At 45.2% G+C, this 18,056-nt stretch overlaps 1 protein-coding gene across 2 annotated transcripts in view; it reads right to left on the bottom strand.

The window, feature by feature from the left end:
* Positions 1-18,056, bottom strand: part of GPATCH1 (G-patch domain containing 1) — a 47,110-nt gene that overhangs the window by 16,963 nt on the left and 12,091 nt on the right. For both annotated transcript variants that reach the window (XM_045989276.1, XM_045989277.1), the window contains exons 6-14: positions 16,520-16,578; positions 15,900-16,142; positions 14,734-14,881; positions 9,521-9,600; positions 6,276-6,480; positions 3,783-4,079; positions 2,173-2,351; positions 1,582-1,709; positions 466-602 (exon numbers count right to left, since the gene is read on the bottom strand). In XM_045989276.1, coding sequence (XP_045845232.1) covers positions 466-602; positions 1,582-1,709; positions 2,173-2,351; positions 3,783-4,079; positions 6,276-6,480; positions 9,521-9,600; positions 14,734-14,881; positions 15,900-16,142; positions 16,520-16,578 — 1,476 coding nt within the window. The remainder of the gene's footprint in view (positions 1-465; positions 603-1,581; positions 1,710-2,172; positions 2,352-3,782; positions 4,080-6,275; positions 6,481-9,520; positions 9,601-14,733; positions 14,882-15,899; positions 16,143-16,519; positions 16,579-18,056) is intronic.

Genomic DNA, 18,056 nt, shown 5'->3' with positions numbered 1-18,056 from the left:
TTTGGTTTGGGTCATGATCCCAGGGTCCTGGGATCAAGCCCTACATCGGGCTCTCCGCTTGGCAGGGAGCCTGCTTCCTCCTCTGTCTGTCTGCCTCTCTGCCTACTTGTGATCTCTGTCAGGTGAATAAATGAAATCTTAAAAAAAAAAAAAAAATTAGCAAGCAAAAGGAAAGCTCTCTATGATGGCTCTTTAATTCATCCCAGAACATCAGCAAACCTGTAGGTGCTGGGAAGGTGGCAGATGCTGAGGCATCATATAATTATTATATATATATTATATTCCCGACTTCAAACAGCAGACATCTGAACTCCTACAACCTGAGCTAATGTATTCACGTGAACAAGTCTCTTAACGGAGAGAGAGCTTGCACTATGTGTACCCTTAAGGCTTTACTTCTGTTTTCCCCATGGGACAGGGGTTGAGAACATGGTCAGCACATGGACCCAAGGAAGCCCCACTCACTATCGGGACCTTGGTGTTTTGGTACTTTTTCACTCGATGCTTGAGTTGTAGGCGAGGATGTTGTCTCTGGGAGCGTCAGAAAGTTGAAAACTGAGTATTTGTCACGTTTTACTCTTGGTAAGCCAACCAAAGTTGAACTGCGGGTTGAAAAGAAAACATACATATATAAATTTAATGACAACTCAGGTTATGAAATAACATCTCACATTTTTCACCACTAGCTCTTCTACCTGCTAAGAGGTCCCTGAAGGTTATTTTGCTTCTCAAAGCAGAATAAGAATTTGGTGGACTGACGTTAGGGCCAATGAGGTTTTCCCTAGTAAGAGCTCTAAGTTTTTTTCTAGTAAGACCTAGAATTTAACTTGGAAAATGTATTTCCAGAGTGCCTGGGTGGCTCAGTTAGGCATCTCACTCTTGATCTCAGCTCAGTTCTTGATCTTAGGGTTGTGAGTTCAAGTCCCGCACTTAAAAAAAAAAAAAAAGGAAAAGCTGCGCTGCTAAAAATATACCTAAATGTTCTGACAAAACCTCTGATACAATTTTATATGCTTTTTGGTAGTGTTTATAATCAAATAAGTATCAAACTTCTATAAAGAATTAACATAAGTAACCTTTTAAATGTAAACTCTAGGGGCGCCTGGGTAGCTCAGTGGGTTAAAACCTGTCTTCAGCTCAGGTCATGATCTCAGGGTCCTGGGACCGAGCCCTGCATCCTGCATCGGGCTCTCTGCTCAGCAGGGAACCTGCTTCCTCCTCTCTCTCTGCCTGCCTCTCTGCCTACTTGTGATCTCTGTCTGTCAAATAAAAAAATAAAATCTTTAAAAAAAAAAGAATTTAAAATAAAATAAATGTAAACTCTATGTGCATCATTAAAAAGGCAGCAAATTAGACATACCTGAGTTTTGTGTCTTCAATATGGAATAAAGTTTGCTTCCTCGATGTTTGCTTAATTTTTAGTAGCAAACCAACGATAGTTAAATCTACAAAATTTGCAACTCTAAGCATTTACAAGTAAAGTCCTCCAGAAAGGGGGAATTTATCTGAGTCGGTGAGAGGGAAAGAGAGCTTTAATATGGGAGAGTGAATACTGATGTAAGGGCAGATTTCCTCACTTACTCTGGATAAGGGTCAGGGACGTTAAACCTCTTACACAGAAGCTTGTCAGGGTGCCACTCAAATGTATCTCGGGTAAGCTTCCCGAACATCTTCATTTTCACAGCCGACTGCTTGTCGTTCACATCATTCTGAGAAAAGACATTTATTCTCTTTCATCAAGTGGTCACGCCATTAACCTGACTGCTCTTCCACTGAAAGTTTTCAAGCAATCTTTCAAAATTACAAAACAGCTCTTATGCCACAACGTTTTTTTGCTAAACTATATTGAAAGGTAAAAGCAGAAAATCAGTTCTTGTTCTATAATGCTGTGTATGTTGTGATCATTCCACTGAGGGACCTGAAATACTTCTTTTAATTTTAAAATTCAAGGGCGCCTGGGCGGCTGAGGTAGTTAAGCATCTGCCTTCAGCTCAGGTCATGATCCCTGGGTCCTGGGATCGAGGCCTGTATCTGGCTCCCTGCTTCTCCCTCTCCCACTATCCCTGCTTATGGTCCCCCTCTCATTGTATCTCTGTCAAATAAATAAATAAAATCTTAAAAAGTAATAAAATACAATAAAAATCATCAGGTAGGGACGTGATGGTGACAGACCTCTTGGTCTCGAGGGACTTCCACCTGATCTGAATCCTCCTCCTCCTTGGCATGCGTGAACCTGGAGGATAAGGTCGAATGGGAAGACACGTAGAGTAGAGCTGCCCGAGCAAACTCATCCCGCTCGCGGCCTCGCTCCCACTCTGTCATGCTGGGGTCCAGACAACGTTCCAGGGCATCTATGGAACAAGAAACAAGAAATTGCTTCACTCTTTGGGTGCCTGGGTGGCTCAGTGGGTTAAGCCTCTGCCTTCGGCTCAGGTCATGATCCCAGTGTCCTGGGATCGAGCCCTGCGTTGGGCTCTCTGCTCAGCAGAGAGACTGCTTCCTCCTTTCTCTCTGCCTGCCTCTCTGACTACTTGTGATCTCTGTCTGTCAAATAAATAAAATCTTAAAAAAAAAAATTAAAAAAAAAAAAAAGAAAGAAATTGCTTCACTCTTTGGAAGACCATAGGGCTCAAAGGAGAATGTCCAGTGGGTCCCACTGTATCCCTATAGATTTTACCAGAAGGGACACTAATCCTTACCCGGATTTCTGAGAGCATGGTAGGGAGTACTTGTCAGGTAATAGTGCTCTCCCCCTCAGCATGATTCTTGTGTTAATCTGTCTACCTCACAGAACAGAGAAAAACATGAGGGGCCTAATGCTTGTTAAATCTTCGAAGCCAGGAACTTGGTACCACTCCCAGACAGTGATAAGTTCATCCCAAGTATATTCCTAAGTTCTGGCAAAAAAACACTCCTTTTTCTAACTTTTTTTTTTTTTTTTTATTTAACAATTAACATCAGTGGGTGGGTTCTTAGCATGCAGTGAAGACACAACAGACCGTTATCTGCTTTTGAAAACTGATGTCTCAGGGACACCTGGGTGGCTCAGTCAGTTAAGTGTCTGCCTTTGGCTCAGGTCATGATGTCAGGGTCCTGGGATCTAGCCCCATGGTGGGCTTCCTGCTCAGCAGGGAGTCTATTCCTCTGTCTCCCTCTGCCCCTCCCCACAGCTTGTTCTCTCTTTCTTTCTCTCTCAAATAAAATCTTTAAAAAAAAAAAAAAAAGTAAGAAAGAAAAAAACCCAATGCCTCAGATCTGCTGATGACTCTCACAACCACTACTGTGAATGACAGCAATCCCTCTCCTCATTCTGCCCAAATTTACCCCATAGACTGGAGAGTGATTTTTTTCCCCCCTCGTAAGAGTCCAACAGTCAGCTACCTTTTTAAATCAAATTTTAGACCGTGATTTAGGGCTGGCTGATTAGGATTTTAAGATAAAGTAGGAGATGACCTTGTCTCTTGGTGTGAAACGCAACACTTATAGAAGGCAAGAATTTGCAAACAGTACACGGTCTGTGGTTCAGCATTAGCCATGGCCAAGGCGTGTTCTCTACTTAAGACAGCTATCTTTAGGACCCGAGATATGGAGAAACACAAACTACTTGTTCTTACTTTCTAAGATCAAGAGCCAGGGACTACAATCTTTGCACTGTTTGCAGCCGGACAAAGCCAAACACTGGCAGAGTGGGGGATGCTGCAACTTCAAATCCAGGACTTGGGCCAGAAGAGCAAGAGTGCTTCCCCCGGCAGAGAGGTGGGAGACCCCGACCTGGCACCTACCTTTCTGACCCCGTTTCATATTTGCTAAAAACTCTTCATATCGTTTTTGCTTTTCTGGATCTTTTGCGAAAGGTTTGAAGTTGCTGGCTCTCGTGGAGGCCGTCCCACCACTCAGGGCCAACTGCCACGAGCAGTGTCCGACGTCTGGAGAGGAGGGCTGGGGTCTGCTGCGTGAGGCATTCTGGGCCAGACTCCTGGCTTTGAGTTGAGCTGCTTTCAGGTCAGTTGCCTGCTTCATTTCCTTGATCCTCTCTTTGTCTTTTTGGGACAGAAACTCCAACACTGAAGTACTCGAACCTAACAAAAATAGTAACAGGAAGAGAAGCGAAGTATCCTAAGACAGCTACATTGACATGTCATGGTACAGACGTGTTCAATACCACAAAGGTATGTCGCTGGCGTCTTTCACACTTTCTCATCTGTATTCCTATCATCCCTGTGAACTAGACAGTGATGAAGTAACAAAACTCGTGTTTCACTGCGAACAAAAGTGCAGGCCAATGTGCAGATTACGGTCCTAGATGGTCCTAGCATGAAGGAGCTGACATCCCGGGCTTCAGATGCCAGCTCGAGCGGCCACCACCTGACAGTCCCACCTGGCACAAGCCCCGGTTCAGAGCCAGCTGTCCCTGCAGTGTTCACTCCTGTCACAGCACCCCCAGAGCACTGGCCTGGGCTGCGAGGACACCACGGACAGGGCCCTGCTGTCACTAGCTGGCGGCATGGACCTCAGAGAAGCCCAAAGTCAACCCCAGAGGATGGCTACGAGAGGAGGACCATAAAGGAAACAGGGTGACACCACCAAAGGAACTTAGAGACGAGGGCTGGGACTGGAGTGTGGGGAATCACTAGCACGTGTGGGGTCAGGGAAAGCCTGGAAGTTCCCTTCAAAGAGATCATAGTTGTGGTGAGTTAAGTAAAAGAAAGAGCTGAAGTTGGAGGGAAGAGCAGAGGCAGAAGAGACAGTGAATGTCAAAGCCCCAGTGGCTGGCACGTCACGGTAGGTGAGGTCAGAAGAGAGAAAGCAGGGTCACAAGACTGCACCTCAGGGGGTTATGGGAGAGAGGGACAAGACATGGCCTGAAAAGGAGGCAGGGCTGGATCACACAGCTTTGAGCAGGGATGGGGAAAGGGGGACAGTGTCTGGATTTGTCTTCAGTGTGAGAAGGACTGGAATGTTTTAAGAGGGGTAGTGATAACGATTCAGTCCATCCCGCTGCCGGTCAGGGGAACAGACTGCAGAGAGGAAGGCGGGGAAGTAAGGAGACCAATAATGAGGCCCCACAATGGTCCAGGTAAGGGAGGATGGGTGCTCGCTCCTGGCTGGAAGCAGCGGAAATGCAGACACGGTGAGGTCCCCCGCATGTTCGGGGAAGCGCTGAGAGGACCTGCTGGTAGACTTGGGGCAGGGGCAGGAATTAGGATTCCAACATTCTGGTCTAAGCAGTGGGTCACTATGGGAAGATCGGGGGGAAGAGCAAGTCTGGAATAGGAAGTGGGGAACCACAACTTCTGCTCTGGTCTATTATATTTGAGATACCTATTAGGCTCCCAATTGCCAAGTCCAAGTTCACCTCTCAGGTGGGTCTTTCTGTGCCAACCTGCAAGAGATTCTCCACGCTTGTCCACACTTTCAGATTCACTTGTTCCTTTTTTAGGCATTCAGGAAAGAGCTACAGTACCTTTTCTCCTGAGGAAAAAAATCACACGTTCCCAGGCTCTGTAGGGACAGGGAAGGCACCCGTGTCCTGGTCTATACCACTTCCCTGGCAATTATTCCCAGTCTGAAAACTGCTGAGCTTAAGACCAGGATTGAGATCTCAAAGGCACACCCCAACTTATGTTAGAGGACAACAAGTCTCAAGAAATATGGGATACAGGGGCACTGGGGTGGCTCAGTCGGTTAAGCATCTACCCTCAGCTCAGGTCATGATCTCAGGGTCCTGGAATTGAGCCCCATGTCCGGCTTCCTGCTTGGTGGGGAGTCTGCTTCTCCCTCTCCCTCTGCCTGCCGCTCCCCCTGCTTATGCTTGCACGCACGCTCTCTCTCTCTCTCTCTCTCAAATAAATAAATAAATAAATTCTTTTAAAAAGTAAGGGATATGTACACTGCTATCTGTGCCATTCACAATACACAGTTTTGTTCTCTCCGTGTGGTAATACTAAACCACCTAAAACTACCTAAAAGGTTGGTCATTCAGAAAACAACTGTCCAGGGGCGCCTGGGTGGCTCAGTGGGTTAAGCCGCTGCCTTCGGCTCGGGTCATGATCTCGGGGTCCTGGGGTCGAGTCCCGCATTGGGCTCTCTGCTCAGCGGCGAGCCTGCTTCCTCTCTCTCTCTCTGCCTGCCTCTCTGTCTACTTGTGATCTCTCTCTGTCAAATAAATAAATAAAAATCTTTAAAAAAAAAAAAAGAAAACAACTGTCCATTTTGATTTTGGTAACTCCAGTCCCTATAAATGTAATGCTCTTCACCTTCTTCATGGCACCTACCTTGAATGGGTGTTTCTCCCAGCAACTCCCCTCTCTTGGAGGCATTCAGTTGGTGCCTACTGCAGGTCCCCGGATCAGGCACTGGCTTTCCAGCTGACTCGGACGATACCTGGAGTAAGTGGGAGTTCTCTGAGGTTGCAGCTACCACAGGTCTGAAGTAATGTACTGGTCGATAGTCTCTTGGCAATTCAGGTGGTGGGTAAGTCTTTAAAACAAAACAAAACAAGAAACAAACCTCAGAAAAGACAGGCTGTGAGATGACCGTGTTTGACTTAACCAAGAAAACTCGTAACCTGTGAGTGTTGTTAAGCCTGCCTTCACTGGCCTCTGGTCCGGAGGCCACACTGGGCACAGCCCCTCCAGGTGTCCAGCCAACATCCATTCTGGATCTGGAGGGCCACTGGGAAATGCATCTTTGTAATGGCCACACATTTCTTTTTTTTTTTATTATTTTTATTTTTTTTAAGATTTTTTATTTATTTATTTGACAGAGAGATCACAAGTAGACAGAGAGGCAGGCAGAGAGAGAGGAGGTAAGCAGGCTCCCCGCTGAGCAGAGAGCCCAATGCGGAACTCGATCCCAGGACCCCGAGATCACGACCCGAGCCGAAGGCAGCGGCCCAACCCACCGAGCCACCCAGGCGCCCCTGGCCACACATTTCTAATGCTACCCCTGCCCACTTCTACAGAGAGATGCGAATATGTTCGTTCTGTGTGATAAGAAAGATGACAAGAGTTAACACAACATACTGGCTCACACGCAGAACTGGTCGACTGTAAATCAGAATGTAATTGAGAAAAGCATGATTTGAGACTTAGGGGAAAAATAATAACTTTAAATAAGTTGCTTTTCAATTCAGAATTATTTTTCTAATTATGTTTCAGTTCCAAATTAGAGCTTGGGGACTTATTTTTGGATCTGAGGTAGTTTTAATTCAAAAGCTGGAATTGCGATGTATTTGAGGAATTCGGGCACTAATGATGCCAGAACGGATACAGTACAAGAAAAGTATCGGGCACTTTTAAATCACTGTGCTAAACGGTCTTCCCTGCCCCGAGTCTAACAAATGTTATTTACAGACAGTCTTACACAAGCCATTTTCTAGAGTTTCCAGCTACCCGAAACCCTGACCTCTGTATCCAGGGCCGAACCAAATGCTCTCTGGCTGTGGTTCTGGGGCCCGGCGGCACACAGGGCTCCCCTGAGGGTTTACTGACACTGACGCCGCGTCCCACCTCACAGAGCTGGTGCCCAGCGGGGTCCCCAGGTGGCTGAAAGACGCAGTTGGGGTAAGCACCTGGCACCGCGACAGCCCACAGAAGAGGGCGGGCATCTCTGCCAGGAGATCTCATTTCTTTATGGTCTCAGCTTGGCCACTTTCTCGGAACGCGTGGACTCCCATAGCAGCTGGCGAACCCTCCATTACGGCCGTGACACAAAAATCCAGAGGAGCTGGGCAGCAAGTGTGCAGCCCGGCTCTTCTTAATGACCTCCGGGGGATTCAAAGCATTCCCCTCCCTCTGCTCAGTCTCTGCTGTTTGGCTTCTGGATGCAGAGGCTGGGCTTCTGGCCACGGTGTAGAAAACTGGCATGTCTGTGAAAGGCGAGGTGAACACAGCCCTTCTCTGAGTCGCTCCTGCCCAAAGCACTACTCCAGCAAGCAGTACTTCAGGGACTGCCAATGCCTGTCACCCCCGTCATGAACCTGGGTCACGCTAGAGTGAACTTGTGCTTGGCGCCCTCCCTGAGGGAAGGCTGCACTTGGGGGCCAGGAGTTGGTCCTACTGAGCCCCGGGTCAAGCGAGTACTTCTCAGCCTTTTTCCTGCTCTCCTTTTAGACACTTAAAAAAACAAACAAACCGTTCTCCTTTAATGTTACTTGACATTTCTGGCAAGAACGGCGGCTTACGATGGGCCCAACGCTGTTCTGATTATGTTCTGCTCATTGTTACAACACACCATCACAGCTAAACAAATCAAAGCCGCTGTAACCCAGAATGTGGTTCTTGAGGCTGCGCTGCCCCTGGCCTCCCCTGTTCTGAAGAACCACCGGCCAAGTTACAGGGGTACTTAACAAATGTTTGCTGAATGCAGAAACAAAGAGCAAATTAAAGTATGGAACCATCAGGGCACCTGGGTGGCTCAGTGGGTTAAGCCGCTGCCTTCAGCTCAGGTCATGATCTCAGGGTCCTGGGATCGAGTTCCGCATGGGGCTCTCTGCTCAGCAGGGAGCCTTCTTCCCTCTCTCTCTCTCTCTCTCTGCCTGCCTCTCTGCCTCCTTGTGATCTCTCTCTGTCAAATAAATAAATAAAATTTAAAAAAAATAAATAAAGTATGGAACCATCTAAAACGGGCTACCAGGGGCGCCTGGGTGGCTCAGTCATTAAGCGTCTGCCTTCGGCTCTGTGATAATCCTGGGGTACTGGGATGGAGCCTTGGGCTCCCTGCTCGGTGGAAGCCTGCTTCTCCCTCTCCCACTCTCCCTGTCTCTCTCTGTCAAATAAATAACATCTTTTTAAAAAATTAAAAATTAAAAAATGAAATGGGAGGCCAAAAAGGCAAATGGCCAGGAGCCCCACCTGAGCCACCAGCACCTGTCACCCCATGATGCCTCCCCATGAGCACATGGCTCTTGTGGGCAGAGAGAGTACCACTTGGCCTAAGCTGCACAACGATCTCACAAAACAAGACTCTCTGGAAACGTATGCAGAGCTCTCCATGGGGCTTGACCTGCAGGTATGTGGCCTCTCTCCCTTCTGTTTGCCTAGACAAGGAGTCCAGGGAACTCTGTCCACACTAGCCAACACTCTTCATGGCGTTCAGAAGGAGGCAGGATGGGGGCGTTTGATGACTTCTTGAAATTGTTTACATTTCCTTAAGTTACACTGCCTTTGGAATTATATCAATTCCATTTTCCCCTCCCCCCAGTTTGTAATGTAATTTTTTTTCAATGGAAATATAACCACTTACTTGGAGCTTGGATTCAAAAAACTAGCAACTTAAAAAAATAAGTAAAATATCAGCAATTAGATAATTTGGATGCAATGTGATTACTAACTGACATTTCTTATGCAGAATATGTTTACCTAGATACCTGGACAATCACTAGTAATTATATTATTGCTTTTTAAAAACAGAATTTATTTCTTCTTCAATCGTTAATACAACAGCTCAGATTACATAGCAGCAAATGTTTTAAGAACTAAACCAGTAAAATAAAGAAATAAATAAATGTTTTCCTTACTTTCTTTGAAGATAAAGGTTTAGAAGCCAAGGAAAATCCATCCAAAATTTTGCCAATGTATCGAAGATCTTTCTCTGATTCTACAAAATGATGTCATTGATTAATTTCAGAAACAGAGAAGATTACAGTAAGACAAAAGACGTCAGTTTCTTATCTCCAGGAACACAAATACTACAAATCACACATGATTAACTCGCAGAGATAGCAGTCAAGAGGAAAGAAGAATGATACGTCAAGCCATCACACCTCTGTTGACTCAGTGACTGGCAGTCTGGCCACAGCACCCTCGGCTGATTAGGTGGCCCCGGATGTGAGGCCACGACTCTCCCAGACAAGTATCTCAACACTGTTTCTAGAAAAAGTACCTTAGGTCCTAAGCTATGCCTAGGGGCACCAAAGAATAGACTCTGGAGTAAAAAATCTCAAGAAAGGGGCGCGTGGGTGGCTCCGTGGGTTAAGCCTCTGCCTCTCTGTCTACTTGTGATCTCTGTCTGTCAAAGAAATAAATAAAATCTTTTAAAAAAAATCTCAAGAAAAACAATCAAGAGGACAAGTGTGTTAAAAATAAAATCAGGGACGGGGCGCCTGGGTGGCTCAGTGGGTTAAGCCTCTGCCTTCGGCTCAGGTCATGGTCTCAGGGTCCTGGGATCGAGCCCCACATCGGGCTCTCTGCTAAGCGGGGAGCCTGCTTCCCCTCTCTCTCTCTGCCTGCCTCTCTGCCTACTTGTGATCTCTGTCTGTCAAATAAATAAATAAAATCTTTAAAAATAAATAAATAAATAAATAAAATAAAATAAAATCAGGGATGCCTGGGTGGCTCAGTTGGTTGAGTGGCTGCCTTCGGCTCAGGTCATGATCCCAGCGTCCTGGGATCGAGTCCCACATCGGGCTCCTTGCTCGGCAGGGAGCCTGCTTCTCCCTCTGCCACTCTGTCTACCTGTGCTCGCTCATTCTCTCTCTCTCTCCCCTTCTCTGACAAATAAATAAATAAAATCTTTAAAAAAAAATAAATAAAATCATAACCATGAAAGAGCCATTTCTAAAACCAGGTGAAGAACCAGGGGGAGACTATCCCCCCAATTTCCTTAGCAACTCTCCAAATAAAGCCACAGTAAGACAATACAACCAGGTTAGCCAGTAATCTAATCCCAGCTCATTAAAATGTGCTTTTGTTTTTTTGCCAGACGAAATTCTAACAAGAGATAAAGATCACCAAAGATCACTCAGGAAACAGAATGACCAATCCCCTCTTGACCTGGAGCCGGGTCGGCCATTGGTTATGGAGACAATCTCATGAATGGGGCTCTTTGATTCTCAAAGATTTCCTGAGCACAGTGGTTATGTCAAAAACCCGTATGCAGGGGAGCCTGTGTGGGCTCAGTCAGTTAAACATCTGGCTGTGGCTCAGGTCATGATCCCAGGATCGTGGGATTGAGTCTCACACAGGACTCCCTGCTCAGTAAGGAGCCTGCTTCTCCCTCTCCCTCTGCCCGCCTACCCCCTCCCTGGCTTGTGCTCTCTGTCAAATAAATAAATAAAATCTTTTTTAAAAAAAATCCATATGCACAAACTGCATTTTCTGCAGTCATAATTTCCTTCTGCATGACAACCATGAGCACGTACACAAGCTGGCTATCTGGTCCTGAAGCAGACATGGCCACCCACAGCACAGGTGGGACTGAAGTCTGCAGCCACTTATAATGCAACCCAGCCCTGTGACTATCCTTTCCCTACAAAAGCATCTTTTGTACTTCAACTCATGTTGAACTTCTGTACCACTTCTGAAGTTCCTAAAATTCTGTGGGGTGATTTGGGATTAATTTTCACACTCTTGGCACCCCTATGTTTATCTTATTAAAAAAAAAAAGAAAGAAGGGACGCCTGGGTGGCTCAGTTGGTTGGGTGGCTGCCTTCGGCTCAGGTCGTGATCCCAGCGTCCTGGGATCAAGTCCCACATCGGGCTCCTTGCTCAGCTGGGAGCCTGCATATCCCTCTGCCTCTGCCTGCTAGTCTGTCTGCCTGTGCTCACTCGTTTTCTCTCTCTCTCTGACAAATAAATAAATAAAATACTTTTTAAAAAAAGAAAGAACGAACGAAACAGGTGATGGGGATGAAGGAGTGCACCTGCTGTGATGAGCACCTGTTGATGTATGGAATTGCTGAATCTTTTCTTTTTAAAGATTTTATTTATTTGACAGACAGATCACAAGTAGGCAGAGAGGCAGGCATAGAGTGTGGGGGAAGCAGGCTCCCCACTGAGCAGAGCCCGATACAGGGCTTGATCCCAGGATAAAGGAACCATGACCTGGGCCAAAGGCAGGGGCTTTAACCCACTGAGCCACCCAGACACCCCGCTGAATTCTGTATGTTGTACACCTGAAACTAATATTATACTGTATGTTAACGAAACTGGAATTAAAATCAAATTAAATTAAAATTTAAAAGGGTTTCATACTCTTAGAATTTTGTATTCATTTAAAGCCCAGCAACTTTACGTTTATGAATTTGTTCTGAAGAAATAAAAAACAAGAGGCACCTGAGTGGCTCAGTGGGTTAAAGCCTCTGCCTTCAGCTCAGGTCATGATCCCAGGGTCCTGGGACTGAGCCCCACATCAGGCTCTCTGCTCAGCATGGTGCCTGCTTCCCTCTCTCTCTGCCTCTCTGCCTACTTGTGCTCTCTGTCCGTCAAATAAATAAATAAAATCTTAAAAAAAAAAGAAAGAAAGAAAAAACAAATGTGCATAAAGACAGAGCTACAGAATATTCAGAATATTTATTATAGCCATAGGGACCGTGAAAAAAAAAATGAGTCGTTTAAAAATCGAACATGAAGGTACCTGGGTGGCTCAGTGGGTTAAAGCCTCTGCCTTCAGCTCAGGTCATGATCCCAGGGTTGTGGGATCGAGGCCCACATCGGGCTCTCTGTTCAGCAGGGAGCCTGCTTCCCCTCTTTCTCTGCCTGCCTCTCTGCCTATTTATGATCTCTCTCTCTCTGTCAAATAAATACATAAAATCTTTTTTAAAAATTTAAAAATTAAAAAAAAAAATCAACCATGAAGATTGGCTAAATTTAGATTTACTCAACTTTAACCTTAAGGTTAAAACTATAGTTGTGCCTGGGGTGGGAGAGGAGAAGGGCCCATAGCAGAGGGGATAAGAGGAGCCTGGGGAGGTTGGGGAAAGTCACCAGTTCAGGCTTGATGAGGGGAAGGGTGGAATTCAGTCAGTAGGCACAAGGTGTTATATAAAGGAAAAACCAAGGATTTACCCCAGGAGGCAGATTTCAATATGTTGAAATCTATTACATAGTAATTCATATAATTACAAATCTATTATAGATTCGTAATTATTATGTAATCAATATACGATACTTGTATTATATAATACATATTAATATGATATAGTATTGTGTTACTGTATTAACAATACAGTAACATATTATATAATATATATATTATAATTACAATATACATAATTATAATATACATAATATAAATATAATACATAATTATAATATACATAATTATAATTACAATATAAATAATTAACATATTAGTATAATCTATAATACTAATATATTAATTTTTTCTTTTCCTTTTTCTCTTTTTTTTTTTTTTAAGAGAGGGGCTGGGGAAGGGCACAGGGAGAGGGAGAGAGGGAGACTTAAGCCGGCTCCATGCCTAGCACAGGGCCTGATGCAGGGCTCCATCCTACAACCCTGAGATCATGACCTGAGCTGAAATCAAGAGTCAGACGCATAACAAACTGAGCCACCCAGGTGCCTCACACATTTTCTTCCAAGTTATAAAAATACGTAGTCTTAGTAGCAAATTTTGAAAATAGAGGTAATGAAAAGGAAGTGGTAACACCAACTAACATTTGGGTGCACACTCTCCCAGCATCTTTGTAAAACCCTAGATTCTTTTTTGGTGATGAGGACAGAGGCCACTGACACTTACAGAGGCGCCCGGTGGGTCTTAAGCCTTTTCTGTCCGTTACCAGCCCCGTGGGTGTGCCCTGGTCATGCCCACTGTCCAAGCAAGGACATTGAGGCACAGGGAGATGAAGCAGCCTGCCCGAGACCACGGCTGAGAACTGGGCAGAGCCTGGGCTGGAGCGGAGGTGGTCTGTCTTCAGAACGTGTGTTTACAGCCATTAAGCAAACTACCTCTAAAAACTGTTTTGAGCCTTTTTGTCTTCCAGACATGCAAAATGGGTATCCTTTTGGGAAGTTACGCTTGGCTTACTTAGATTATTCCAACATGTATGTTTCAGATGTATTTTACAGGAGTTCAATCAGATTGGATGTGAGGACAGCTAGAAATGTCTCCATAGATGGTTTATCTCAGCAATCGCCTCCTTACTTCACTTAGGTGCTTCTTACTATTCTAACAAAGGACAGTCGGTGCTCTTTATTCAGTCTTTGGCCAGGTACTGTGCCCAGCATGGAGTTATGCCACTGAACCCTCACAATGACCCTCAGAGTGGATTTGATCGTCACTTTACACATGATGCCCAGAGAGATTATGAGCCTCACCCGAGGTCCCACCACCATCCAAATCCAGTCACGTGACACCAATTCACACGCTCCTCACACTGGCCCCACGCTATCTCCTCCCTACACCTTTTCTGGAAAGAAACACTGAACTACTACTTAGAACCATATGAACCAAATCCCTACAGACTCTGACTTGAAATCTAAGTTGTGTTGAGAGGTGTCTGTTTCCTAGCCCAACAAGAGCCTCCTAGGAGCCAGGGACTCAAGTGAGAAGACAGGCTGGGTGCCATGCTCCCCTTGCTGTAGGCCCCCACGCCCAGCCTCTGACCTGCTGCTTGAGCTGGCCTACCTTGGCCTGCTGCCCAGGTCCTCCAGCTTCCCTCTGACCCCATGCTACCTCTACCCCACAGCACAAGCACCTGCCCTCATACTTGCTCCCTGATTCCAGACATCTTCCCCCTCCCCACCTCAGCCTCATCTCAACAGCTGGCTCTGGCTTCCCCCCACCCCACCCCTAGTCCACATCTAACTTCTGCCTTACCCCCTGCACTGGGCCTCTCTTCTCTCCATTTTTTAATGGGGAGAATCCCTGCATCTTTTAACCACAACTCCCAATTCCACAGAGGCTGACACTCCAGCATCAATGCTGCAACCCCTTCTTCCTATAATACCCTGACATGTGGTCCTACCATCAGTTGTGGGTCTGTGGAATTACCTTTCTGACTTTTATATTGCCTGGGTGCTGTCCAGCCATACAGTCCATCTCCAGGCTCCTCATCCTTCAAAATGGTGTCATATTTGGATAAAGTTTCCGTGGCATAGATGTCATCATCTTCCTCTTCCAGGGCACCAACACCAAAAGCCTTCAAAAACAAGGTTCTGAACTGAGCAATTACAGGTTTTATGGTGTGTCTCCGTGGAAGGATAAAGCTACTTTAAGGATGTGACCAAACAGAACACATTAGCACCGCAAGATCACCAACAGACAAGGGAAGTGGGAGACTAGATCAACACACAGAATCAAGTCATAGTGGAAACAATGGCCAGAAGTGAATGCCAGGCCTCCAGGGGTGGGGCTGTCCTCTGGGCCCAGCGACAGCTACGGTCTGGGTCCTAACACAGGAAGGTGTGGAGAACACATTCAAGCAGCAATGCAGGAGGAGAAGAGGGTCTCCAAAAGAAGAAAGGCAGAATATTCCTCTACTGTTCAGTGTATCCAGGGCTGGTGAGCAAGATCTGAAGGCTACCACTACTGAAACAGCTATTGTAAGAACTCCTAGTCATTGTGGGACACGGCCTTCAACAAGTATCACTTTTTGTTTTAAAAAAACTGGGAGAAAACATGTATAGGGAAGAAAAGGTAATGACAAAATCTGCTAAATGTAATTTAAGAAAAAGCCTCTAAGTCAACTTGAGAGCACAGGCCATCAGGGAAAGCTCTCCATTTCCTCAAAGGTAAAAAGCAAGTCTCCCAAGTGAAATGTACACTCATGTTCCCAGTGTGGGGCTGGCAGCACTAGGAAACAGTCTGAGAGGTGGTAAAACTTGGACTTGAACTTGGAGAGACAGATTGCAATTGGACTATCAATTAAATCAAAGGGGGAAGCGTGCTTTTTCTGCTCAGCCCCACACGGGTGTGGGAAAGCAGTCCTCAGTCCTGGGAACACACAACTTCATCAAGAACATTAGGTCACAGGATGTCAGCAGTAAAATCAGGAAGGTGTGCTTTACATGTCTTCAGAAAAGACTGTACAGAAAACAGAACCACTTCTAAGTCTTCCTGTTAGTCAATGAATAATGAGTGACGACCGTATATATAATATGATATGGAAAGCATTCTCACTGTCGACGCTTCCATGTTTATGAAACAGAAACTTCTACCTGGCCTGAGATTCCCAGTTTTCTTCCTTTATTCACTCCAATCTCTCCAAGAAGATTGCTGGTCCCCTGAGGTCCCCCACCGAAAAGATTAAAATGTTCTCCTGAAGTTCCAAATAATGCTTGGTGGGGATCCAGGCCCTTATAAGCCAGTCCATGCACATTATCTTTAGGTGTGAAATCCACAGGTGTGACATCTTTGGGGGCAAAAGTCACATTTTCAGGCACGTAGTCATCATCTTCCTCCTGCTCACAATGACGAAAAAGTGCAATGAAGGTGACTCACTGACTGGTGCAAAGTCCTGTAAAATACTATTTTCAAATGATTAATCCCAAACAGAACATTGACCGAACTTTCTTTTCCTCTATCACAAATCACTAAATCAAGTTCTTGATCCTAACACAAACAGTGCCATTTTAACAATATGAACAGACTTGGATATGTATAGTGCTGGCATGTTGCTGAATGCATTCTCTGACATGAAGGTAGTTTTAGGGTGGGAGTATTTCACTGTAGTGGGATCCAACTGATTTCTAAAATTATTTCCCACCCTAAAATTTCATGTTCATAAGGAAACAGATGTTTCTATACCAAATTCAAGGTCAGTCATCCCATACAATACCTCAGATCCCTCAGAGCCTCCAGGGGGTAAGGCACAGCCATAGATTTTTACTCCAGGATCTACAAAAGAGATTTCAGATACATTGGTGGTAAGTGACTGAAAATAAAGAAACCGGAATTGCTGATGCTATTTAGAGGTTCACGGAAGCCCTTACGAAAGCTGCTCTGGCTCTAGGGTCAGAGACGAATCACTCAGGAATTGTGTGCCACCCACACTCCAGCAATAACGTGCTCCATGACTAACCACTACTGCCCCAGCACCACAGCGAACCCGAAGGAAGCTATTTCTGTCATCTGGCTGGGGAGACCAAGGGCAAGTAATCAACAGAAAATCACCCTGTCAAACTGTGACACAATTTTGACAGGAGTAGGAAATGGTTTCACGTGGTGCTAGCAGGAATACAAACTGGTACAATGCTTCTAGAAGGCTGTTATGCGTGACACACAGAAAGCCTTAAAATATAGTTGACCTTTTGGGAACGTAAACTGGTAGAGCCACTGTGGAAAACAGTATGGAGGTTCTTTGAAAAATTAAAAACAGAAACACCGGGGTGCCTGGGTGGCTCAGTGGGTTAATCCTCTACCTTCAGCTCAGGTCATGATCTCAGGGTTCTGGGATCGAGCCTCGAATTGGGCTCTCTGCTTGGCAGGGAGCCTGCTTCCCACTCTCTCTCTCTGCCTGCCTCTCTGCCTACTTGTGATCTCTCTCTCTCTCTCTCTCTGTCAAATAAATAAATAAAATCTTTAAAAATAAATAAAAAATAAATAAAAATTAAACAGAGAGACCACATGATCCAATAATTCCGCTACTAGGTATTTATCCAAAGAACACAAAAACACTACTTTGAAAAGATACAGGCACCCCTATATTTATTGCAGCATTATTTACAACAGCCAAGATACAGAAGCAGCCTAAGCATCCGTCAACAAACAAATGGATAAGAAAGATGGGGTACATCTAAGTATGCAATGGGATGCTCCACAGCCATAAAAAAGTGTGAGATCGTGCCATCTGTGACATGGACAGACCTAGAGGGTATTATGCTAAGTGAGATAAGTCAGACTGAGAAAGATAAATATCATATGACTTCACTCATATGTGGGATCTTAAAAAAACAAACAAATAGCAGAATCAGGTTTACAAATACAGAGAACAAACTGATGATTGCTAGAGGGAAGGAATCAAAACCGGTGAAGGCAAGTGGGCAATACAGGCCTCCAGTTATGGAATGAGTAAGTCATGGGACTAAAAGGCCCAGCACAAGGAACAGAGTAATGACATTACAACAGCATTGTGTAGTGACATATGGTAGCTACACTGGTGGGGAGCACAGCATAACGTTTAGACTTGTCAGATCACTAGGATGTACACCTGAAACCAATGTAACACTATGTGTCAACTGTACTCAAATTTGAAAAAAAATTTTTAAATACAGTTGACATTTGAACAACATAGGTTTGAACTGCATGGGTCCATTTATACACAGACTTTTTACAGTACAGTTAATGTAACTATATTTTTCTCTTCCTTCCTTCCT

This window comes from Meles meles, chromosome 19, assembly GCF_922984935.1.
Source record: "Meles meles chromosome 19, mMelMel3.1 paternal haplotype, whole genome shotgun sequence".
NCBI lineage: Eukaryota > Metazoa > Chordata > Mammalia > Carnivora > Mustelidae > Meles > Meles meles.
The sequence above is the reverse complement of the archived record's forward strand: the minus strand, read 5'-3'. Positions and strand labels throughout refer to the sequence as shown.